Here is a 26,731-nt window from a genome sequence, read left to right as displayed (position 1 = left end):
TTTGGACTCCCACTTTCAATGTAGGAACAGAGGTTTGGGGGAATGCCAGAAGATAATTATTAATTGTTCTTGCCTGAATGGACAAAGTGACAGCACACACTGCAAAAAGAGGTTTAGCATGAACTGCTATGCTGAAATCTTCACCTGAGCTATGTCTATTTGTTGCAAATCTCACAAAATGAGCATAGAACAGCTGAAGGTCTACCTCAGTATACCATTAAGTTAACCTGGCTACAAATGATAGGGTACAATCAGGTACTGTTCTCGGTTGGAGACAGACTCTTCTCCACTCTCTCTTCTATAATTCAGAAGCCAATGCAAGCACTCCCACTTGTTAGCATGATCTGACATTTCTACAAGTGTGGAGGGGATTATGAGCATTTAATATATACAGGTGAAACTCGAATAATTAGAATATCGTGCAAAAGTAATGGCAGTAAGTGCTGCAAAAGGGGCCCAAACCAAGTACTGAGTACATATGCATGCTTGTACTTTTCAGAGGTCCGATATTGTTCTATGTACAATCCTTGTTTTATTGATTGCATGTAATAATCTACTTTTTTGAGGTTGTGGATTTGGGGTTCTTGGGGTTTTCATGAGCTGTAAGCCATAATCATCACAATGATGACAAATCACGGCTGGAACTATCTTGCTTTGCATGTAATGAGTCTATCTCATATATTAGTTTCACCGCATAAGTTGCATTAGTGAAATAAATGAACTTTGCACGATATTCTAATTATTCGAGTTTCACCTGTATATATAAGTATAACAGCATTAAACATAGCAGGGGTTAAAACTAATATCAACTTTATGTTGAATATATGTGTATAAATGGACTACTTACATTGACTTTGAGATCATTAAGTGTTTGTATACCTGCATTTTATTTAGTAAGTAAAAGTATTTCACATGTAAAGTTCATAGGGGTACTGACATAGTTCTAAAGAATCAGTGATCTCCTCATCTAAACTTGCCTGATGCCCTTTGCAAGAAGGATCCATTCATGAGCAATGGTCTAGATCGGATCTATATAAAAGAAGCCGCTATACAAAAATGTTCCAGATTTTATCTTATCACCAAAGTCACAATCATAGCCGCTATTAAAGTTAGATTTAGTCTTGTTCAAATCATTATATGTTAATGTCACATAATGTGCCAGAACTACTTTCTTCAAGTCATAGTGAAAGGCCTAAACGTCTAACATAACCTATATGTGTTGAATAATGCAAAATGATTTGGGATTATGGAAGTTTGAAAAATAACAGTACAACTTTTTCAGCCTACCTTCTTATCTTTCTCAAAGGTTGTATGTTCACAAGTAAAACTGTTTTTTTAAGGACACAGAGGGACCCAGATGAGGTGTTGGATTTACACAGGTCATTATACATGCCATTGGTACTGTAAAGTTTCAAAGTTTGTAAAATTCTAAAAGACTGGCAGCTGGTGCCCCAGAAATAATATAACATTTCACACTTGGGGCTCTAAGCACCGCTGGTTCTTCTTCCTTTTTACTAGAGTTGGCTTTGTTTCTTCTTTCCACATTTTACATTCAACAGATTTCAGTAGAGTGTATAGGGGATGTAGCTTCATTAAGTTTGAGGATTTTCAAAAGTCAGGACAAATGTAGAAACAAAAGAACCATGAAGTATCTATGTAAATGATGTCAAGTTCACCAATTAATGAGTTTGCCCAAGCATAAATGTATATCATTATTTATCCTTTTTTAGAAAAGTACCCGTTTTTATGCCAAAACTCTGAGTGCCTGTACCTTTACTGTCTAAGCAGGACCTCAAAAACAGTTAGATCCATATTTTTTACCTTTGCATCTAATCACTTGGGGACCCTAAAATGTTACCCTAGGACCCACATAGAATATGATTTTTAATGACATTAGGAAATTATTTGTGATGATGAAATCCTATCCTTTAGGTAGCAGTACAGTGCTGATACCGTGCTGTCACAATAAACTGCAAAAAGAGTTTATTCATTAATGACTACTGCTAAGAATTGCAGTGATGCTGTTATTTTGTTTACAGAAACATCTAGTGTATTTAACAGCCTCTCTATTTTTCTCTATAAAGCCTTGGCAATGCTCTGACAAATCCAATTATTGTATATTTTGGAAGTAGTTACATTGAGATTACCTCTAATGCCTCTGCATGAAACCAAACTCCTTCTGCCATCGATTCTTGGCACAACTACAAAACTAATCAGAAGAAATGCCTTCTTCACCTGCACATCCTAATCCTATATTAAGCTTGTTATTCTTGTGGCAAGTCACCCATGTCGCCTTTATCCTCCCTTTCGATGCTTATGTGTTGCTGCCTGTGCAAAGCTTCCCCTCCGAGCTCACAGTTAAGTTGATATCAGTATTTCTTTTACGATTTGTCTATCAGACAGCACAGCATTATTGAATGTATTCCTGAGTGATCTGTGACCTATTGATAAGGAACGCAGAAAACGAGCTGGATATTCTAAAACTTCCATGATATACACTAAATCATTCTACTGCCTTTGAATAATTTCTCAATCATTCATATAGAGCTATAAAAATCACAGTAATATTAATTATTTCATACTGCATGTGATTCTTGTTTCCAGCTGCAGATATAAGCCAATAATACCATGTAATAATTAGCAATAAAGTTTTTGTGTACAGCTCATATACTCCCAAGTTTTAAAATAATGCATAGTAGAATTATCATATAAATATACTATAATAGTATTACTGTAATCATAGGAAGTGACATATAGTATGTTTAGGAACAATGTCAAGATCAAAATATTAAACAATTGTTTACATCCGTTGATAGAGTATCTGGTTCACAGGTTTCTTACAGCATCTTTTATGGAATGTTGCAGTGTCATACACTCTACATTGTACATTCTGATGGTGAGTCTACTAGCATAATGTCTGCAGGGTTTATCTTTGCATTCATATATGCACCTGTAATCCATTATTATATGAACTCAATCACAGGGACCTTCTACTAACTAGGAGTTACGTTAGATGGAAATAAGTTGAATATAAAGCAGTAAATATTAGCCATGCAGCACTTTAATACCTGACCTGAGCAATGCATTGCAATAAAGAATAACAGGTTGTTAAAGCCTGTGAGATCTTTAACTCTGGTACCTTGTTCTAGTCGATAGAAAACTTGGTCCATTCCCAGGAGTATGTGTTATGTACACAAATCTTCAAGTTTTATTCCTGCCAAATCATTTCGAAGACAGCGTAGAAAGGGCAGCTTAAAGCCCGACATTTTGGCCATCGTGTTCGGAGAGCAATAAAATGGAAGTAACTTTTCGGTCAGCTTGTATCTGGCGAATGTTAGATGTCATGAGCTGATGCTGCTGCATGTACTGAAAGGCAGAGTCTGATTTCCATTCTATCTCAGCAGCCCTTCGCTTCAATGTATTCCACAGCTGAGAAGCAGTCGTGCAGCTTGTCTGAAATCCTCTTCAGAAGGACATTGAAATTCACAGGCAGTACAGACTTCACAGGGTATTCCCACACCATACACAGCCATGCGTTTAGAAAACGTACCTCTCCCACTTTATTGATTACTGTCAGCAATCAGCTTTTTTTTTCATTCCAATTAGCACTCTTATGCTAGCCAGACTTCACGTTGATTCTTATTTGTGTCCTTCAGACATGACCACATGTCATATAATTGAAAAAAACATATAAGGCATGTCACTTTCTTTTGACTGCCTGACCCTCTATAAAATTAGATTGATAGAACCTAAGGATTGACTGGGCCTATAAACAAATGCCACTCACAATCCTGTAAGCCCGTCAGCACCATTGAACGGCTAGACACACTTAGATTCCAATTACTTAGTGGATATAACATGTATGCAGGGGTGGATCAGTGCAGAGTGAGAGATGGCTCCTGGGCCTAACATCCCCTGGAGAGGACAAATCATGCTGACTTGTATACTGTTTAATAATGCTGTGCTCTTTGATTGATGTATATGTAAACCTACAAACTAATCGACGACTGACTAGGTTGTCCAACTAGTGAGTGATTTGTTTTACTGAATCCATATTGATCATCTGTCATTATGCAACTAAAGACACTGTGGAGGGGGACGTTTTCCTTTCTCTTTTTAACCCAAGATGTTTTTACACATTGATACGTTAGTGAATCGGTGGGTGTGAGTGTTTTGTTACTACTTCTTTTTGTTTATCCTCTTTTTGGGTAATGCTCTTGCTTGACATAAAGCAGTTGCCAAACATTCTTGTTCAAATTTCCTTTAATCAAATTTCCTGCCAGCTAAATAGCAGATTTAAAATGTTTATGAAAATATTAAAGAAGACCTCTTGGTAAAAATGTTATTAACCCTTGAAGTGGGGCTACCCCTAGGTAAGGAGAAAAATAACAAAGATATACGCACCCGATCCTCTGAGCCGGGTGACAGCGCTTCTTCCTTCCTGTCTCCTCTTACACTGCAATGATAGAATGTCCCTTGGTGTCCTCACTCACGGCTCCCTGCAGGGATTCCCCCCCTCCCCTGTCAGATCCTCTAGCGCTGACTGGGAGAACGGACGGGGAGGGGGCGGGTACAGCTGGCTCTGCCTCTAGATAGGCAGAGCCAGCTGTCACTCACGCAGCTGGGTGGATCCAGACAGTAATGTCGGGATCTGTCCCCGCTGCGGCGTCTCAGTATACCGCGAGCTGTAGCGCGCTGTATACTGAGCTTTGGGTGACGGGAGGATGCTAGTTTGTGTCCTCCCGTTACCCTTAGGAGAACTATGGGGAAAAGCCCTGACCCCATAGTTCTCCTTTAAAGTTTGCATGTATTTATTTAGGTATTAAGGTTTTATTTATATATTTACTTTTGTAACTAAAGTTTGCTAAACTTTGTAGAGATACAATTTTTTAGTCATTGTATTCATTAATTTGGTCATTTTTGCTGTTAAAGTGACATTAAACCCTCAGATTTTTTAACATAAACCAATACTGTAATGTGTGCCTTACTGTAATCCATGGTAGTTTCCCTTCTCTTTGCTGCTCTTCCTTTTAAATCCTTATGTCTTCTCATGCTGGGGGAGAATTTCCCTTTGCAGCTGAGTGCCTCTTCCTGTAGTGGTGGCTCAGGTTACAAACGTACACACAGACACCATGGGGGTGATTTACTAACCTAAACACACGCACGCACCAGGTGCGTCTGATTTTCACACAGCAAAACGTATTTATCAACCAAAAAGTCTCTAAAAGCATATTTCCACTAATGCCATATATGGAAAAATCATGCACATGATGCATATATAATGCTGCTTCACAGTTTAGACAAAAATGGTTAGCTCATGCATTTACATTCCTGCATTCATCAACGCAAGCAACACAACATAGAGCTAATTTACACAACATCACCTTGCAATTCATGCATGGCTTTGCACAACACACCTGCTGGGTGTGTACACACTACAAAGGTGTTTAGATTCCACCCATAGATCATGCTGGGAGGGAACACACTACAGAGGTGTATACATGTTCGTGGTGTGTTTATAAGGTTAGTAAATCAACCCCCATGTATCCATTTCAGAGACAAGGCAGTCTGCTGCAGAACAGAAGTTCTGCCCAGCATGAGAACAGATACAGATTTAAAAGGAAGAGCAGCAAAGAGAAGGGAAACAACCATGGATTACAGTAAGGCACACATTACAGTATTGTTTTATGTTAAAAAATCTGTCACTTTAACTGAACAAAAAGATCTCAAACAAATTTTTATACAGCAAAGCATACCCAGGTCATTGATAGGCTGGCATAGTTCACAGTAGTTAAAAGGCAGATTTATTGCCATTCTGAACGTGTAAGCCCTTCTTGTGGGTTTCCTCTCTGAAACGAGTAACACGACTGAGACACTGAGATTACTGATACAATGGCTGCTGTGAGTAAAATGAGGGCTCTCAGTGTCACCGCTTTTCTAGCTATTAATCACAACTGAAAAAGAAAGTAGAATTGGCTGATTTACCATAAAATGATGTGGAAAAAACAGATTCTACTTTGAGAGAATGAGTTCACCCATCTACAGATATCACAGTCAATCCAAATTGACTTAAAGAACTCATTTTAAAATGGATATTAAATGTTGCCTTTCTTGATTGTATATTTTATTAATTGAGCTGTACACAGTCATAATACTATTCTGTGCAGCACACCTCCCCTCGGTTCCTTGCTGGATTTGTCTACAGATATTTTATAAGAAATAAAATGCTATACAGTGTTCAGTCACCAAAAGCAACTGATTAAAGAGTAGCTTTCACTAGAGCAGATAGCATTCTAATACCTGGAATCTGGCTGTTACTGCACACTACTAGTTCATATATTAGCTAAAAAGACCAAAAGTTTTTTTGTAAATTAATCTAAACTTAAAGTACAAGTTCACTTTTTGTACTTCCCCCACCCACCTGTGCAGCCACCACTGTAACACAGAGGATCCAGCACTACATTGTGCCAGATCCCATGTGTAACTGGTATTTCAACTGGCCTCTGGCTCACAGAGCAGATCAGAGAATGGATGTTCTCCAGTCTGTTCCCAGTCTCCATCCTGACACTAATTGCCATGACCCTGGGTCCCCCAGAGAAGTGGGGTACCCCAAAAACCACAGCAGACATTGTACCAGTCCAGGACAGAAAAATATGAGCTGAGTATATGTCAGTTGTACTCAGAAAAACATACACACTGAGAGAATAGCCACACTAGAACAGAAAGAAGTAAAAGGTCATGAATCACTGGAAACATTTCCTATTATATGTTTGAAAGTCCCTACTACTTCAAACCACAATAGCTAATGCTACTGAAGAAGAATCCTTTTTCTGATGCAGTTCTTTGAAGAACGAGTAATACTTGAAAGTACAACCTAATGGGAACCAGTAGCAATATAAATTGTTCTCAGCAGGATTTCATAAGTCTGGCAATGCAGAGCTAGCTTTCAAGAAAGTGGGCTACAGCCAATAGAAGATAGCCAGTTTGAAATTCACGATCTGGCCACCAAACTTATGTTTTGTGCTGACAGTTGTAAACAACCACATTTATTTTGCCCATGCAGATTGATGTTTAGTGATACCAATTGATTCAAACTTTTTCCAAGTTAACTATGTCTTTATTCAACCTCAAATACTATGTAACTATGTAATGATAAAAAACTCAGAAAATGTATCCTGGCCATTCAACTTTTCCCTTACAGCCTGTGAAATCTAAAGTTGAAAGCTACTCAAAGGCATATGTACAGTCAACTGATACTTGATCCTATTAATTATTCTTAATCTCCTTAGCAGAGCCTGCTGGAGTGTTCAGACAGACATTGAATGCAAAAAGAGTTTTCAATTTTGCTGTTTGCCAAGGTGGCCTTTTGCCCATGCTTCACATATTCTCCTAACAGTGGGCCATCTTGGGATCCACAACAGATGAATGGCCAGGTGGGTCCTGAAATCTGCTTCCAATGTTTGGGTCAATAAAGTTTGAAATCTTTCCTGGCAAATGCAAAAATCTAAAATATGTTCTAAACCATTTGTCTCATTACACTTACTCAGATCCAGGAGTTGGAAGGTGCATGTCAAAAACTCTAACCAAGTACCTCCTTTTTGACATTCGTCCTAACAAACCGTTAGTTTCTCATTTGCCTTGAGCCATTTACATTTGTATTAGGGCTGTTTTTAGATTTCATGTCTCATATATGACAGATGATCTGGTTTTGTCCGTGCTCCAGTCCTTTAATCATTAGATGTTACATGACTGCTATTGTAAAACTTAGAGGGTTACAGGATGTTCTGTGACTCTTCTGAGCAGTCTCCACATTTATCTCCCCCCATTAACTTTGCTTCTAAATTCAGTCAAAAGTGTCCAGCCAATGGGAAAATAATTTTTAAAAAGAACAGTATTTACAGACTGTACTGCCTGCCCAGGAACTGACCCACAAATGTCTTATGTTAGGTACAACTCAGTTGCCAGCCAAAGGGATGCCAGTCTATTTTACTGCAACCCACACTAGAATTGGCACTTAGGAAATTAATAAAAAAAAGTAAGTTTCATTTAAATGCATAACACAATAATAGATGTTCTTCAGGCTAATTTTACTGACCAATGTAATGTGACTGCAGTGTATGCCAAAATAATTCTCATGGTGAACTGACTTGAACATCAGGAAGTTACTACTTAAAAATATGGGTACAAATGTCAGTGACATTTATAGGTATTACTAATCATAGTGTGTCAGGGCAACTCTATGCTGAATTCAGCAGTCCTAGCCTGTCACAAGCTATATTTATGAGATGAGAAGCAGTGGTGCATTACATTTCACAGAACATTGTACAATCATCACTGAGCGCTCTCTATAAAATAATACAGGGTCTCACTTTCCAGTCTTTCAAACACTGACCTCAGGAAAGGTAACCATAGGGAACATAACAGAATATCATCATAAAAAAGACACATAACAAAACTGAAGTGTATGTGGCTTTTTATGTGACACGTTTGGTAAATAAACCTCCATTTCAAACTTTGTTCTTTAAAGGAAATATGTCATTGTTTATATATATATATTTATATATATATATTGCCCCTTCTTCTTTTCTTTTACAATGTGGTTACTATACCTTAGAATTACCAAATTGTTTGCATCTCTTTTACATTCATTGAATACAAATATTAAGCATTGAAGAAAAAAATATGGTTAGTAAATGTCACTGTCTTTATAGCTGCACTGTTGAGAAGGGAGTTTCAATCAAAGAAAGGCAGTCTAAAAGCAAACTGCTTCTGCTGAGTTCTGTCTTTATCAAAACCATAGTGCAGAAACGATATATTTGGAGAAAATATTTTATTCAAATAGTAAAAAATATATAATTATTAGACTTAAAACAAATAAATTAAAACAAACAATAAATTTGACCCACAACCAGTATAATGAAACAATTTTTTGTATTTGTGTTTTTTCTTTTGCAGTGGAAATGCTCTGGAGCAGCTGGGAGTATATTTATAAACTGGCAAATCATTGATTCACTGCTCTTTTTAGTGCTGGAGATTTAGCCACATTTATAAAGCACATTCATGCACATGTGTCAAAAGAGACACATTTACTAACGTTTGCCCAACATATACATGTCCCTTTTTTTTAACCATAGTTTGTTATTAGGTTTTCACAAAATACAGGTAATGGTAACAGTCTTGTGAGAATCAAGTAATGTAATACGGTAAAAGTAACAGCAGGGCTCAGGGATGACCATACTTTAATAGTGGCATTTACTGTGTGCAGAAAGGATTTAGGCATTGTATGGTTGAGGAGCACAGCATAAAGCAATAACTGCAAGTTGAGATATATACATATACTGTATATATGGGTCACTTTCAACTGAGACACTGATTGTATTGGGCCCTCCTAGCTTGTACACAAAATACTTGCAGACTGATTAACTGACTTCCACACTGGTGAAGTTTTTACAGCAGACTTTTTACAGCAGATTGACTCTGGTGATTGAGTAGAAGAAGAACGCTTGCAATCAGCCTCTTAGGTAAAGGACCTTGTGAAACAAATTGGGACCAAATCTTCCTGAATATGAACATGGAGGACAAGTGTTTCAGGGAAATTTTTAAATAACAACATTCGTCAGTGCATTTCATTTACCAACAAATTCAAAACAGCAAACGTTAAACCAGGGTGGTTAACTAGCAGAGTAAAGCAATATATAAAAGAGAAGGAAATGGCCTTCAAAAAATATAAGACAGAGGGGTCACCATCGGCATTCAAATACTACAAGGAATGCAACAAAAAATGGAGTATGGAGAACAAATAGCAACAGAAAGCAGAAGAAACCCAAAATAATTATGTAAATATATAAATAGTAAAAGTGTAAAGACAGAACATGTAGGCCCCATAAAAGAGAAAAAAAGGAAGTTGGTTACCAGTGACAGGGAGAAAGCTGATGTGTTAAACACATTCTTTGCTTCTGTCTTTCTTTGCAGTGGAGTCAGACGGTGTAAATAAACACGGCATCAGTTCTAGTAACAAAAGATTTTACGTATCTCAGTGGCTGTCAGAGATTAGAGTAAAAAAAGTCTAGAAGCATTCAATGTAAACAAATCTCCAGGACCGGATGGGGTACATCCACGGGTACTCAAGGAGCTTAGCCAGGTCATAGCTAGACCACTGTTTATAAACTTTATGGACACTTTAATGTCAGATATGGTACCAGCTGATTGGCAGAAAGCGAATATGGTGCCAATATACCAAAAGGGGAAACGAAGTACACCTGGTAAATATATGGCAGTCAGCTTAACATCATTGAAATTTTCAAAATCATTATGGGGGGCCTCAATATCTGCAACAAATGTTTGCACCAAGAACTCTATTGATGACACAAGGGCACAACAAGAGGTTAGCAGAGAGGAGGGTTTTAATCTTAGATTGCGCAGGGTTTTTTTTTACTGTTCATTAAATATAGAAGGATAAGGGAACTACTAAGAGCCAATTAAATACAGAGACACACACACATAACACATACACACAGGTTGAACTGGATGGACCTGTGTTTTTATTCAACCTTACTGACTATTTAACTATGTAATCGATAGGGAAAGTGAATTTGAGTTACCACCAGAACAGAATTTGAGTTACCACCAGAACAGAAATAGAGGGGAAATCTTCCAATGGGGACACTAGTCCTAGTGAGGGATTTCTCTCAGTTTGGAGGGATTTCCCCTTACTTCCTGTTGTGGCTATGAGCAGAAAGAGAAGGGAAATCTCCCCAATGGGACACAAAACAAATGTCAGGGGTTATAACCCTAGCTTATGCTATGCCAAATGAAAAATAAAGTTTTGGCTTTAATTCCACTTGAATTTTGATATGCACAAATTATGGTTGGTTTCCAGTTTTTTGTGCTCTATTTTGGAACAGCACAGTGAACGCTTGTTTTTTTATTAGGAAAAGAATAACTTTCTGTGCTTTTTAATACCACTGTATTTTCTGTTGAGGAGCTACGCAACTACAGCCATCCCTAATGTCTCCAGTAATCTTTCTCAAGGCTACATTTGTGCATTCAATATAACTGTAATCATTTATAAATATGGAATAAATAAATATGGAATAAATAGGCCAGTGAGCTTAACATCAATAGTGTGCAAAATATTCAAAGGAATGATAAGGGACTATATGCAGGAATTTGAAAATGGTATAATAAGTAGCAACCAACATGGCATCATGAAAGACTGTTCTTTCCAGACCAATCTATTAACATTCTATGAGGAAGTCAGTATTAATTTAGACAGAGGAATACCAGTAGACGTGATGTATCTTGACTTTGCTAAAGCATTTGATACAGTACTCTACAAATGTTTAATTCACAAACTAAGGTCTATCGATTTCGATTAAATTGCATGTACATGGGTGGAAAAGTGACTGTATGAACGGATCCAGAGGGTAGTATTAAATGATTCATTTTCTAATTGGGCAAAAGTTATAAATGGGGTGCCCCAAAGTTTGGTCTTGGGACCGATTTTGTTTATCTTATTCATGAACGATATAGAGATTTAAATAAATAGTTCAATCTTAGTGTTTGCAGATGAAACTATGTAGGGCAGTACATTCTCCAAAAGACATAGATTAACCTCAACAAGTCCTATATAAAATTGAGGCCTGGGCTGCAAGATGGCAAATGTGATTTAATATTAAAAAATGCCAGCTTATGCACCTGGGAGCAAAGAACATGCATGCAAACTACTACTTAGGGGGTGCTTCATTATTGAAGTCAGATATGGAGAAGGACCTGGGGGTCCTCATAGATTATTATTATTATTATTATTATTATACAGGATTTATATAGCGCCAACAGTTTGCTCAGCGCTTTACAATATAAGGGAGACATTACAATTACAATACAATTCAAGACAAGATGGTAAGGAGGGCCCTGCCCCTGAGGGCTTACAGTCTAAAAGGGAGGGGGAAGTGATACATTAGGAGGTAGCTGTGTGGGGATGAATTGTTTGAGAAAGTGATAGTTCAGTGGTCAGGTTGAGGTGGGGATAGGTGTCCTTGAAGAGATGAGTCTCAAGGGATCGCCTAAAGGCAGTCAGAGTGCGAGATAGACAGACCGGTTGGAGTAGAGAGTTCCATAGGATGGGAGAGGCTCTAGTGAAGTCCTGGAGGCGAGCATGGGAGGAGTTGATGAGGGAGCTGAAAAGTAGAAGGTAATTTGAAGAGCAGAGGGGACGGTTAGGGTGGTACTTTGAGACAAGGTTTGAGATGTAGCCGGGGGCAGAGTTGGGGATGGCTTTGTAAGTGGTTGCTAATATTTTGAACTTTATTGGAAGCCAGTGCAGGGATTGGCAGAGGGGGTTTGCAGACACTGAGCGTTTGGTCAGGTGGATGAGTCTAGCAGTTGAATTCATGATAGACTGAAGGGGGTTCAGTCGATCATGAATTCTATAATTCTGAGTCTATCTATAGATCATAGATTCAGCAATAGTATGCAATGCCAAGCAGTGGCAAAGCAAACAGGATACTATCCAGCGTTAAAAGAGAGATTTTGGCAAGAGATAAATACGTAGGGGGTTATTCACTAAGGAGATAAAGGATTTAGCCGAACGTTCGGCTAATCCTTCGGCTCGCTTCGGCTGCAGAAATTCTCAATAGTCTGTACAGCGGCCGTAGGCAGCCAAAGTAAACAGCCAAGCCAAATTTCTGCCCATTTGTTTTCATGCCATGACAGCTCACTGTCCTCAAATGGCATGTAAACAAATGGGCGTGAGTACTTTTTTTATAATGGCAAGTCGGCGGGCGTCATTCATCGTAATTGATTTTGGATTACATCGGTGGATGAAATGATTGATGATGGATCTATGTTGTTGGACAATTTTTTATTTTTTTTTACAATAAAGGACTTGCTTTTTGTTCAATTAAAGGACGGTGTGGTGTTTTTATTCACTATCTACTTAACTCTTTGGTGAATGAGTAGTAGTAGTAGTAAGGAGTAGTAACAACTACTCCTTACTCATTCACAAGGGGAGGATGCATTTGGGTGCCCTTTATGAAAGGGGGTACCCACATGCAGATGAGCCTGCTTGTAGACCCCCAAAACCACCGTGCCAGGGTTGTGGGGAAGAGCCCCTTGTCTTCATTGGCATGGGGATAAGGTGCTTCCCTTTCCTTTCCTGGTATAGGATTTTAGGGGGGACCTCACATTTTTTTCCTTTTTGGGGCATTGGGGTCTCCCTTAAAATTCCTACCAGATCTAAAGTATCTGGTTTGAAACCCCACCCTACGCATTTATTTAATTTTTTTTACATCGGGAGTCCCCCCTAACATTCCTACCAGATCTAAAGGGTCTGGTATGAATTGGGGAAGGGACTCTGCACTGGTGTTCACCCCTCTGAGGTAGCGAAAAGAATGACAGAGCCAAAAGCTGAGCTAAGCATTCAGATATTCACAGCTTAGTGAATAACCCCCATAATCATATCACTTTGTAAATCACTGGTTCAGCCTTACCTTGAATATGCAGTTCAGTTTTGGTCACCAACCCTCAGGAAATATGTTCAAAAAAACTTGAGAGTTCAGAGAAGGGCTACAAAATTAATGAAGGGGATGGTAGGCCTGAGAAGGGCTACAAAATTAATGAAGGGGATGGCCTCCAGAATCAAACTTTTTCTCCTTAGAAAAGAGGCACTTAGGAGGGGACCTAATTGCAATTTTTAAAATCATTAATGGGGACCTCAATATCTGGAATAAAATGTTTACCCCAAGAACTGTATTAATGACACAAAGGCCCAACAAGAGGTTAGAGGAGAAGTGTTTTAATCTTAGGCTGCACAATTGTTTTTTTACTGTAAAAGTAGTAACAACTTGGAATTCGTTTCCACAATCAGCAGTATCTGCTGATAGCACAGATAAATTCAAGAAACTTTTACACGAGTTACTTAGTTCACTAAATATACAAGAATATGGGAACTACTAGAGCCAAGTATATACAGAGACACATTCACATATACATAGGTTGAACTGGATGGAACTGTGGCCCACCATCCTAAGAACTTAAACTTCTGGCTGTAGAGCAATTAAAAGTAGCAGTAAATACCTCAGGCAAACACCACACTTCAGGGGGGTTCTAGCTAAACGTCAGCTTACTGGGCACCTCCATCTGAAATTCCTCCTTGGTGTTCCTTACCCAAGAGAAATGTAACCCCACCTGGGAAAACTCCATCCAGCAGGGCAGTGAGAGCTTAGGCCCAAACTCTGGACTTGTCTGCAAAGCACATGATTGACCTCTCTAGGCAGTTGTCTTAGGTAGAAGGCCTGGGAAAAAGAAAGCTTGCAGGTTCTCCCAAATATGTATAACCTTCCCCAGCATGCACCAGTGACAATAAACCTCCTAGATGTTGGCTAGGGTATATGCAGCATGCAGCTCGGTGTACAATCCCAGAATCTTCCAGGTGGCGGGATGAATTTACTGCCATGCACTTGTGCTGCAGTTGCATCATCCTGGCCTGACCAGGCAGGATGGCTGAAGATCCCGGACCAGGAAGGGGCTGGTATGAAGATGGCAGCCCCGGAAAGGAATCCTGCAGACATTGCATCAATGGAGGTGAGTATAGTTCCACTTTAATTGATCACAGCTTCACCTTACTTACTAAGCTCAGTGAACATTCACTTTGCTAAATGAACAGTCTCTATTCATTCAGTAAATAAACTGCATTGTCTGAAAGAGTAGGCAGGTCATATAAGCCATACCATGTTCTTTTGGTGTCACCTGCCTGGCCAGCAGTATAGTAGAGTTATGTGAATCACAGAATTACAGTAACAATACACCTTTGCTGTATATTGTGACATCTCAAGAATTTTGTCTTGCAGATTTATGAAGTTGACAATAGGTCAAGTTTAATACAGGTAGATTTCTGTACTTTTAGATGCAGACTTGTATGCTTACTTATCATTTTCCTGGTTAATCTTTAGTAATTAATCTAGAGATGGCAACCTTATCAAATCCCGTATTCAGTATGCATTATGCACGCTAATACAGCTAGCAAAATCCACTGTGGGTAGGATTATGTCAGGCTCTCTGCTGTTATTCCATTGAGGGAACAGAAAGCTTATATGCAGAGTCACCAACCAGACACCAGTGAGGGATGACAGATAAATAAAACTATGTGATGACTTTCTCTGTCTTTTCCCTTATGTAAATAATTTTAGAAGGCTTAAGGTTTAACTAGCTTCACAAAAGAAAAAGTTTTGTATTAAAATCAAGCAAGGGCAAAGGAGAATCATTTTAGAAATGTTGCCTCTTTTCAAGTTTCGGTGAGTTTAATCAGCATGTGAGCACTTATTTCTCCTGAGAACTCCAATGGCCTGACTGACTCCCAACTTTATGAAGCCAAGCAAGTTGCATTCTTTGTGAAAATAATGTGAATAATCTGAGAGCAAGATGTTGCCATGGCTATGTCAGATTTATAGAGCTGAAAATACACGTTTAAAGCTCGTGCTGCTGGACCTCACACAACATAGAAGAAATTGACAATGGCTTCAATTGATTGGCCTAAAACTGAAATGTCCATTTTAAGGAGACTGATACATAAATAGGTTATTTGATCACCTATTACGTTTATAAGTAATCTGCATTTTAACCAGCATGTGAGCACTTATTTCTCCTGAGAACTCCAATGGTCTGACCTCCTCCCGCCTCTGGCATAGCCTTCATGAAGTAAAGCAAGTTTCCTTTTTTTCCCCAACATAAAATGGAAGATAAATAGATGACAAAACACCCATCTACACATTACTTAATCAGTTATGATTTTGTCCGTGATTGAGAAAATAAGCGCATAAATTGGTCAATGCACGGATCATAAATGCTCTATAGAGAACCATACTTTATGATGACACAGCCAACCGCAAAACATCATGATACTAAGAAATACTGGTAGATCTCATCTACACATTAGATTTTAAAGGATAAATGCACTTAGGAGATAAGCATTAGTGTAATGTAATATAATTATCTCTGAAACTGTTCTTCTGAGAACTTTTGCCTGGATCTACACAACCTATTCCAAAACCTTCACAGGGGGACAATGCAAAAGTAAGAAGAATCTGGAAGGAGATGTACAGCTACAGGGAGCCTAGACAGTGAATATATAAAATGAATGCTGACCTTATCACTCATAAGTACAATTGCATCGTTTAAAGGTAGCCTGTCAAGATAGAAACATGCAAGCTGCTATTACCCAATTAATTTAAAAAAAGCAATCTTTGGGACTGTTATCCTTATGTTCATTTCACTACTTATTATTTCACTTAACTTTAACATACACCTGTAATCACTTTAACAGCTTGTGCACAGGCTTTTGTTTGCATATGAGCATTTCTCTTCCTTAATCAAGTCAATGTGATTATAAAAGCAACTTAAAACATCTTGATGGGGCTGAGAGGAAGCTTAAAGACACTCAGAAGCAATTTCAAACAACTCCATGAGCAACGCAAAGCAAGGTCATATTCAGACATCATGCTGCTCTAGGCAAGCCTGATTGATAAGGTCTTTTAGTAAGAACTCCAACCCTAAATAGTCAACGTAGGCCAGGGGTGGACTGGGCCGGGGGGCAGGGTGGCAATTGCAGGGTGGCAATTGCCTATTTTGAAAATAATCGTTAGCTGCAGCTCTAGATAAATGGTCACCCTACACCAGGGATCCCCCACTAACCACCACGGAGCCCTACAATGACCACCACAGAGCCCCCCACTGGCCATAGTGGAGCCCCCACTACCCCCCTGATAAGCAGAGCGGGAGGGGGGCCAAGTTGCTGCACCATGGGCCTCTGGGTTGTACTTGCCCCCTGGGCTAAAATTTGCCAGTCAGCCCCTGACGTAGGCTAAGGACTAGGGTTGCAGGGTTCACACATTTCCATGTATAACAAAAGTTTCCATATTCCCGTCCTACCTGCCAGTACAATCCAGCTTGGTTCCTATTGTAGCTTTCCCTAAACAGTTTGTGTATTCTTCTAGCTCTCAACCTGCTGCCCCAGGAACTGACTCATGAATGCCATTATAGTAAATACAGATTTGACTGAAAGGCACATTAAAGCAACTCAAATGCAAGTCAAAGTCAAAGCACAGTCAAAAGCACCGGAAAGTATACTGCATTTAGAACTGAGTGTTAAGACAGTCTATTCAAGCATTAGGAGTGAGGAATAGGTTGCATTCCTGCAATGCAGCCACCAAGCAATGCCAGCATATAAAATTAGAAGCTGCCGTGTGCAAACCACAAGTCTTGAATAGATTTAATCTGTAAAGTTCAACAATTCCTGATAGTGATGACTTGTAACCCTCCCCTTTGCAATTCTATTGTGTGTTCCTGACTTAGTGTAGTTTCTTAAGCATGGAAATCTAAAGTCACAGCAGCTTATTTTACCAGGTTGCCATTAATGAACTCCATAAAAATATTGGTCAAAAGGACAAGATAACATAGTTGAAGGCAAAAGAAATCAAGGTAGAGAAATGGCTTTCAGAAATAAATCCAATATGGTAGATTATAAACACAAATGTAAAGTGACCATGACTAAATAATATGTGTGAATTTGTTACAGTTAATATATACTTTAAAAAGGTTGTATAGACATTCAATTATGGCAAAAACAAATATGAACAGTCCAGTTACTTCTGCGCCATTTAAAAATCCCCTTTCAAAAACAAAATATGTACTATCCCTTTAAGAAAAGGAGATTGTCTTTTTATTCCTACAGCAGAACAGTGTTTTGGCCACAGGCAAAAGATACTAAAAGAATTTGATGGCTTTTTGAGTTACTATTTGGTATTATGGCTGCTGTAAGCAGACGGGAGTTTCTCCCTTCTAATAAAGGGCACTCTGTTGGCTTAGACTCCTATGTTCTGCACCTTGACAGGTCTGATTCATGCAGTAGTAACTCTGCTCTCTTCTCACAACATAGTCAATGGCTATAAATGTCATGAGCAGCCTCTCCTGCAAAGGTTAAATATTTAGAGACATCAAAAGTGTTCTGTGTTGATTATGATACTTATTGATTGGCCACTTGTTTATAAAGCAGCAGAATGGAAGAAATCAATATGCCGTTCTATCTCTAGAAGTATAGAGAGATGGCACAGTTCAATCTAACCTTCACATTACACATGACCTGTTTTCTTTATAGAAATGATGTTAATCTCTTTACTTTCCTAATAAAAAGGAACACAATGCTTTTGTGGCTTCACACATACCTTAATATTCACATCATGTCTTCCTTGAATTCGTTTGAAACCTTTGATACTGACATTGTCTTTAATAAAGCATAATGAAAAGCTTTTTGTTAAGAGTGATACTGACCTCAAAAATATTTCTTCCTTAAAGACCCCACTTTTGCCTATGTTGGCAGGATGGCTAACCCACTGGATTCTTATATCTTTTTTGGGCTCATGTACTAAGTTAGTGCACCTGAAATCCTCCTGGTGGGTGATGGAGACATTGGACTGTGCTGGGGATATCTATGTGTTGCAGTCCCTATAAGATATAAAAAGCATACAGGTAATTTAGTTCACCAGCATCAATTCCTAATTTAAGCCCAAAAAACTTATATTCTTCAACTGTGTAAAAGACCTTTATTACTGATAGATATATATTCCTTACTAGTATACAAGAAGTCCTTTAATATACCCACATGAGCTATCACTCTGGACATGCTGGAGATAAAGAGATTGATAGTACTCCTAAAGTATACCTGTGGGTTTTGTAGAGCTAGTAAAGCAGCAGCATGGAGATAAGGCAGGCACCTCCATGCACCTCTTCCTTCAGAGTCTCAGTAGCCTTAAGCCCTGTTCACACCAGGGCGGTTTTCCGATCAGTGCGGTTTCCATGCAAATTTTTAAAAGGCGTTATTGGGCGTTTTTAATTGCATTTCAGCGATGAAACACAATTAAAAACGCCCAAAACCGCGCTGAAAAGCGGCATGGATCAGCATGGAAAAAAAAGCTCAGGCAGCCATTCGGGCAGGAGGCGGTTCGGATCGCTCGCAGCAGCGTGGTTGCATGAATGGTCCCCATAGCAATGTATGGGATCATTCATGTCAGTAGAATCGCGTGGCCAGATCCGCGTAGCCGAACTGCCCTAGTGTGAACGGGGCCTGAATATTGAGGCACTCAAATCCAGGGTATTCAAGAAACAAGAAACAACAACCAGATCTCTCACAGTCTTCACACTCTCCTAGTTTGGTTGCTCATCAAATCTTATGGCCAAGAAGGAACCAACAAAAACAGAAAACAGAGAGGGGTGGGCCACAACGTGACCATGAGAGGGTCCCGTTAAGCTGGCCTTAGGACTTATTTTTCTCTTTTTCATGTAAATGAAATGCTGATTATTATCTAGATAGCTAATAGAGGAAAAGTGTAGAACTCTATACTGTATGAAAAATATAGTAATGAAAGTATGTAAATGATGACAGTCAAATTAACATTCCAAAAACATTACAATACAACTTAAAACATTATCAAAGTAAAAAAAAAACCAGTAATTTCCCTATAGACTGTAGAAGGTTTAAAGCCTCTATAAGGCGTTTATTAGCTTCTTTTGAAAACATTAAAGAGATTTATCTCTACTTCTGCTCTCTTCTGCTGATCCTTTGTATGCCAGGGTGTAATAAAGTGTCACTTGTGACACTGTACCAAATAAAAGTGCACATATAACACAAAAAGTCTTTGATGTGATGCCATGTTTTACAGTCCATCAATTTTACATAAAAATATGCATTATATAATACATTTTTATTAAAGATTATCATAACAACAATATACTGTATGATAAGACATACATTCTAAGTCTTCCTCTCTTGTCCAAATTTTAAATAAATAATAAGTTGGACTTTAGAGAATATCTAAACAAGAACAAACGTGACATATTGCAGCTTACCAGTCCTTGGGTGTGGTGCCTGTATTCGTTTTTTTTTTTCAGGCTAAGAATATTTAAGGTAGAGCAGATATAAATTGATCTTGCCACAAAGGCTGTGATTTCCTTTTAAATTGAACTAAAAAGCACAAACAACATTGCTTTCTCCTAAGCTCTCTTTGGAAAATTACAAATTTCCCCCACCCCACGTATTAAAGGAGAACTATGGGGTCAGTGTTTTCCCCATAGTTCTCCTTAGGGTAACGGGAGGACACAAACTAGCGTCCTCCCGTTACCCTAAGCTCAGTATACCGCGAGCTACAGCTCGCGGTATACTGAGATGCCGCAGCCGGAGCGGATCCCGACATCGACGTCGAGATCCGCCCAGCTGCATGAGTGAGGCTAGAGGCAGAGCCAGCTGTACCCGCCCCCTCCCCGTCCGTTCCGCCAGTCAGCGCTGGCAGATCGGAGCGGGGAGAGGGGAATCCAGCCCCTCCCACTGTCACGGCAGAGAGCCGTGACAGGATCGAGAGGTGAGCGAACCCGGTATGTGTTCGCTCACCTCCCGATCTACTGAGCCGACCTGTGACAGTCTCATTGTCACAGGTCGGCTAGAACTATGAGGTGAGTGAAAAGCACTCACCTCATAGTTCTCCTTTAAAGATGAAGCCAGGAAGACATGTTCATAGTCCAGATCAGAGGAGCAGAATAGTATCAACCACGGTTTCCTCCATAAATACAGTAAAATGAGTAAGTGTAGCCAACCTAGGTCAGAAATGTGTGATTTGCAGAATTACCAGCATAATATAAAGGGAAAAGGGCCTGAACAACATGAAAAATGCAGCCCTCATATCTAAAGACCAGTAAGCTGCAATATATTACAATTTTTTAATGATTTAGATACTCCTGTGTGGTGGATGCTTGATAAAATGATGTGCAGTTCTTAATTATTATTTTTTGATTGATATAAAAAAAATATATAGATTTTCACCTAGCAAAGTGAATGTTCACTTTCCCCAGTCATGTGCTTAGAGATACTTTTTTTTTTAACTTACCCTTGCACATGATTGAACATTCAAAGTAAACACAGTTTTACCGTATCCACTAGCATTTACTTTCCAAAGTGAACATACACTATCAAGGTCAGGGGTAACCAAACTCCGGCCCTCCAGCTGTGGGGAAACTACAAATTCCATGATGCATCTCTCTCTGGGAGTCATGTCTGTGGCTGTGAGAATCTTGCAATGCCTCATGGGATTTGTAGTTCCACCACAGCTGGAGGGCCGGAGTTTGGTTACCCCTGATCAAGGTTAACATAAAGTGAACATGTCTGTGTAGTCTCTCATGACCTGTAAAAAAAATAAATCAAAGCAACTGGGTCTGCTGTATTTTTCCTGAAGACATTTCACGTGTCTTCCGACTAGCTTTCTCAATTCAGAAGTGAATTGAAATGCTTTGATTTATGAACAAATGATTAAGTGATCCTGCCCTTTGCTAGGTGAACAGCTTCTTTTCCTTAAGTAAATCAAGTCTATTGCATTGCAATGTGTTCTCTAGCAGACAGTTTTTCAACCCTTTTTTTTATTATGTACCCTATTGTATTTTATTTTCTATTATGTACCCTAGCAAATTTTAACAATGTAACCCCAGGTGTCTTTATTTCAGATAACCACAAAAATGTGTGCCATAGCGCTTTCTAAATTTTGTAAGTATGGTAAAAAGCTATCCCTGCAAAAAATGACAGTAAATACTTGCCTCTCCCACTGCCCATGCCACCGACCACCGCTCTGATGCAAAGAAATCATCCGTTAATGTCTCTTTGGTGACCAACACTTCTGGAAGTATCAGATTCTGAGTCCCCTCCTGAGCTCACTGATTCCTCCCACCCACCCCTAGATCATTACAGCACATAATAGATGCAAAAAAGTCTTCCGAGAATCAGTTCTCTTCAGCGGTCAGCGGTTCAGGAAGTGCGTAAGTTAAGAAGTGATCAGTTTTGCAAGGACAGCTTTTTTTTTATTTTAGCAAAAGTCGTTTTAGATGACATGGAAATACAGATTCAGATCTCCCTTTTATTATACCTATTGTCTGTTTAAAGTTCAAAATGTTCTTTTAGTGTTTAGCAGATAGAAATACTCCCTATCACAAGTAGAATCTCAAGTTAGCAAATGATACTTCAACAGACATTTACTGTGTCCTTTATAAATGACAGTTTCTGGTCAGGGGTAACTTTGACCTCCCAAAGACATTATTGTGTGCTGTGTGATCCTAAGAGATCACTTTGAAGGCATTCTACAAAAACCCAAACTACGTATACACGCTATCACAAGAAAAAAAGATGGCACAGGGGAATAGATGGCGCCTCAAGACTTTAATACCATTTTTTTCTGAAGACAGGCTCTTTTATCAATAAAATGATATGTGATATGGTTAGTTTTGTATTGATTTTGATCTCGGGTCAGATAAACTCAGAATAACAGAACTGGAAGTAGTGGCATAGAAGAAAAAGATAAATGTCTGTACATATGACACATAAATATGGATAATTGACAGCTTGAGACAAATGACTTGAATATTTTTTAATGAATAAGTTATAATATTGTACTGATTTTAGCATTGATGTATGTCTGTCTACCTTCTTTTTATTCATTGCTATTGGTTAAAAGAGTATCTGCAGTGGTGGAGAAAATGACATGCTGTTAGAGATTCAGATAAGGATTGTGGGTTCTACCCAATGTATTTAAATACATCAGCTGTGACTGATTGAAGTAGCAATAAACTCTCAAACACTTTTTCAAAAATGAATCCAGGTCAAACATTACACAATCTAGATCAACATTGCCCAGCAAAGTATTTCTTTAAATTCTTGCCCAATCCCTTACGGTCATCATGTTTTCAAATAGTTGGCTCCAACTCTCTTGGTTCAGCTTCCCTGAATTTCCTGCCTAGTACAAGATCACAAGGGAGAGCACAATATCCAGCAGCTGTCCATCTATTAGCTTGGAGAAGGGAGGAGGGATTACGGAGGCATGGGGAGCAGGGGAGTGACTTGTTTGTAGAGATGCACACAGCTTACTAGCACACACAAGGGGGGATCCAAAAGACTCTGCAAGGAAATGGAGCCACCCTTAAACAGGATATCAGGGTCAGTGCTCAGGAAATCAGCTGATTCTGCAGGAAACTAAAACTTTTAAACATCAACATCAAATAGCTTATAGGAGAACTATGGCCAAACCTTTTTTGGCTTTCGTTCTCTTTTGGGTCACAGGAGGACATTTACTCAAAACTCAGCAAATAGCAGTCTATTGCCCGCCATATGCTAAAAAGCACAGAGCCATGCTGCAGCTAGGAAAGATCCTGACGATATTGCCGAGATCCTCTCCACTACCTGATTGATAGCTGGCCCTGCCTCTCTAGAGCCAGAGCTAGTCCCCTCCCCTGTCTGTTCACTCTCCCTATAGTTCTCCTTTAAAAAAAATTGACTTTCATATCACTTTAAACTCATACTAGCTATATTCTGCCTTTATATCAATGAGCTTGCTCATTTTGCATATCACCACTTTAAAACCCAACTCCTGGCCATTTTTTTTACTTTTAGATTTAGGTAAGGTGAAAACTCCTGTCAGGTTTCTGTTGCTGTATCATCACTGAGATTTCCCCTAGTTTTTTGTCCTTGCGGTACCAGGACAAGATGTATAAGGAATAGGTGTCATCAGAACATCAAGACACAGACAGCAATTAATATAGTGCCATACTGCTTAACCCTTTCCCCCATTTTCTTTTTTTTTTTACATTGAAGAGTTTTCCCATCATTCCTTGTCCCTGTAAGATCGTGTGGTAAAGGTGGCAAAAAACTTGACTGAGGTTCTAACTACCCCACTCTAAGAAAGTTTTTTTTGACTAGAGGTTTAGGTTGTTGAAGAATTTGTTGTCATGATGCTCTGAGATGCTGAATGACACCCAAACATGTCATAGCTTACAATCAAAGAACACAGCCTTGGTGCCTTACCATAGTAATGCGAGGCCCCGGTGTTCTAACACCGGGACCCTGCACTGCCCCATATTGCAGGACCGGACCCCACTGAGGCTGTGGGGGTGCCCAGGACAGGGCACCCACTGGGCCCCCCCACAGCCTCAGACCCCGGTGCGCCAGCACCACCCGCACCGGCGGTAGTTCCTCCACTGCATAGTAACGGTTTAACAGTGCAAAGACATGGAGCGCTAGAGCAGACTATTATTATCATATTTCTAAATCAAACTATACACCAGAACTTTCCTCACTGAAAGAACCAGTTAGAGCCTCCTCATAAAAATGCATAATCGCATGAGCCCCAAAACATATTCACAGATGCAAAAAAAAAAAAAAAAAACTCTTACATTATAATGTTTAATGGTTCACAATACTTCCTGGTGAGAAGTTGCCTAGGTCTTCCAGATGGATTTTTGGAGCTTTGTTAATTGAATCTTTCCAGCCCACTGAATTGACTATTAAGATTAGTGATAAGAAAACTTGATAACATCAGTCTCCAAATCTGGAATCTGGAAGGCCTAAGTAACTTCTAACCAAAAAGTGCTTGGAGTTTAGATTTCTTTTACTGCCTTCTTGTCCATGGAGAACAGGATGAGATTGGGGAAGGGGGGCACAACAACGTTCAGATTTCTAAAACACAGATAGGCCTATCATTTTTTTTTGTCATATTTTATGCAAACAATACAGAAAATTATAAAGTGCTTAGGGCTCATTCACACTTTGGGGCCTATTCATGCTTTTTAACATATGTTAATGCTTGTACACAGATTAGCCAGATTAGCCAACGGTAAATTGGATATATCAAGATAGGTGGTCCAATCAAAAGTCAGAGAAGACAATTATGGAGTCTTAAGGGTAAACCATTAAACACAAATAACTGAACAATGTTCCAGGAGCTTAACACATACATAATTGTATATTATCAGTGCAAAAACATTTGTGCTAATATCCAAAATGTATGCAGCTTATAGTAAGTAGGACCTAAATGGTGCTAGTTAACATATGTGCAGGGTGTGCTGGCCTAAAAAGTTCAAGTCTTTTTTTGATATACAATAGCAGTGCATGAGGGTATGCATGAAAAGGTGTGCATACATCTAAAGCAGCTAAATACACAGCTAAAATGCATTTCTGTTAACCCTTTTATGTAATTGTGTTCAGTCAGCTTTCTAATCCAGGCACTCTTAAACACTGAATGGCGACCAACTAACACGTCATTGATTCCTGGGCCACTAGGCACCATAATGATCAGCTCCCTTGCATTTAATCCTGACTGGCTTTGTCAGGCAGAGTACCTCAAAGCCCATTAGGCCTCCTGGTGCTGGCACACACTGCTCAGTTCTGTGACCTCACTCTATTCTTTGCACAACTACAATTTTTTTCACTGCTCTAACCGCATATCCCAAATTTACCACATCCCTTTTATTGCACACTCCAGATTCAACTTATTCCTTTCAATGCATACCCTTATGCACTGTACATCCCAGATTCTGCCCCTTCTCACTGTATACTCCAAGTTTAACTTACCCCTTTTACTGAACAGTCTATGTTTTCCTTAGCCCTTACCCAGTGCACAGAGATGTCAACTTGAGACTTAACCTCTGTATCGTTGAGTGGGTCTACCAGTTCAGGAAAGGGTGAGCCACAGGTAGATAAAAACTGAGTGACACATCTGTAAGCCAATCGGACAGTAGCTTCCAAAGCCACTCTGTCCAGGTCATAACCAGGTTGGTGGTAGCCCTAATTTACAGTATTTTTACAAAGTAGGATTTTTTTGTTGTTGCGGGGCCCCCCACAGGACCATAGAGGTTAACCTGTAAACTTTATGTTTGCTTTAAATACAGCAGCTATTAAAAATATTGCAATCACTTTGGAGAAATCTCAGATAATATTAGGTTTAAGAAACAACTCCAGGTGAGCATATAGCACAATTTAATTAACTTATTTCCATTCGAAGATGCTGCCATAGCCTTAAGAATCAAAATAAATGCACTTTAGTATTTAAGAGCATGCAGCGAAATCATTGATTATTCACTATTGATGGGTTTAATGGAAGGAACCCATCTATCTATTTGTGTGCTGCAAATTTCTAGGACATGGAAGATGTGAAGTGCAGCCTGATTTTGCATAGATATATACATTAAGCCTATAGCTAATGGACCTCACACATAACATTTTAACCATTTAAAGGTTCCAGCCACCTCTTTTTTTGTAGGTATTGTATGATGCACAGCACTTATTGCTTGCCTTCAATCAGTGCACTTTGTGTTCCACTGTGCTTCTCAGATTTAATTCCCTGGGTGCTGGAAATGGTCAGTGCAGTTCAAATCTGGATTTTGGTTTTCAATGGTTTAAATAATTGAACACTTATTCAATTATAAAAGAAGATGTGAGAAATGATACTTTTAATGCTGCAGCTTGTGGCGGAAGTGTGTCAGATGCTTGAATTCAATTTAGCTTTGTTACATTGCTTATTGAACATAGCTGGGCTTTAGCAAGGCTAGAACCTTTTAATCCCGGCTGTCTGCTGCTTTCAAGACTATGTAAATGTAAAGGAAAAATTAAACTATAACCAGGAATTCTAATAAATGTAAGAGCAATTTGCAAAATGTAAAAAAATTTTTAGCTGTTCGTTTTACGATTTGAATGCAAATGATCTTGATATTTTCAAATATATGTGGGGACGTGTGTCAGTGAGTCAGTTTAAAGTTGAACTCCATCTTGGATTAAAAAAATGTTTTTTATAACTGTCCCCCACACCTACAGTTCTACCTGACATCTGGGGCTGTTAGAAGGGGTGCACTCTATGGCTTGGCTTTACAACTATGT

General features: G+C 39.0%; 1 protein-coding gene across 2 annotated transcripts in view; it reads right to left on the bottom strand.

The window, feature by feature from the left end:
* CTXN3 (cortexin 3) overlaps positions 1–26,731 on the bottom strand; it is a 49,288-nt gene that overhangs the window by 8,817 nt on the left and 13,740 nt on the right. The window contains exon 1 of one of the 2 annotated variants that reach the window (XM_018565056.1): positions 3,140–3,477. The exons of the other annotated variant lie outside the window; for it this stretch is intronic. Within the exon in view, the coding sequence (XP_018420558.1) occupies positions 3,140–3,170 (31 nt within the window). The 5' untranslated portion in view covers positions 3,171–3,477. Of the gene's footprint in view, positions 1–3,139; positions 3,478–26,731 lie in introns of those variants that run through there. 2 annotated transcript variants of the gene reach the window in all.

This window comes from Nanorana parkeri, unplaced genomic scaffold (assembly GCF_000935625.1).
Source record: "Nanorana parkeri isolate BGI_ZX_2015 unplaced genomic scaffold, ASM93562v1 scaffold809, whole genome shotgun sequence".
Taxonomy (NCBI): domain Eukaryota; kingdom Metazoa; phylum Chordata; class Amphibia; order Anura; family Dicroglossidae; genus Nanorana; species Nanorana parkeri.
This window is presented reverse-complemented; position numbering and strand designations above follow the sequence as displayed.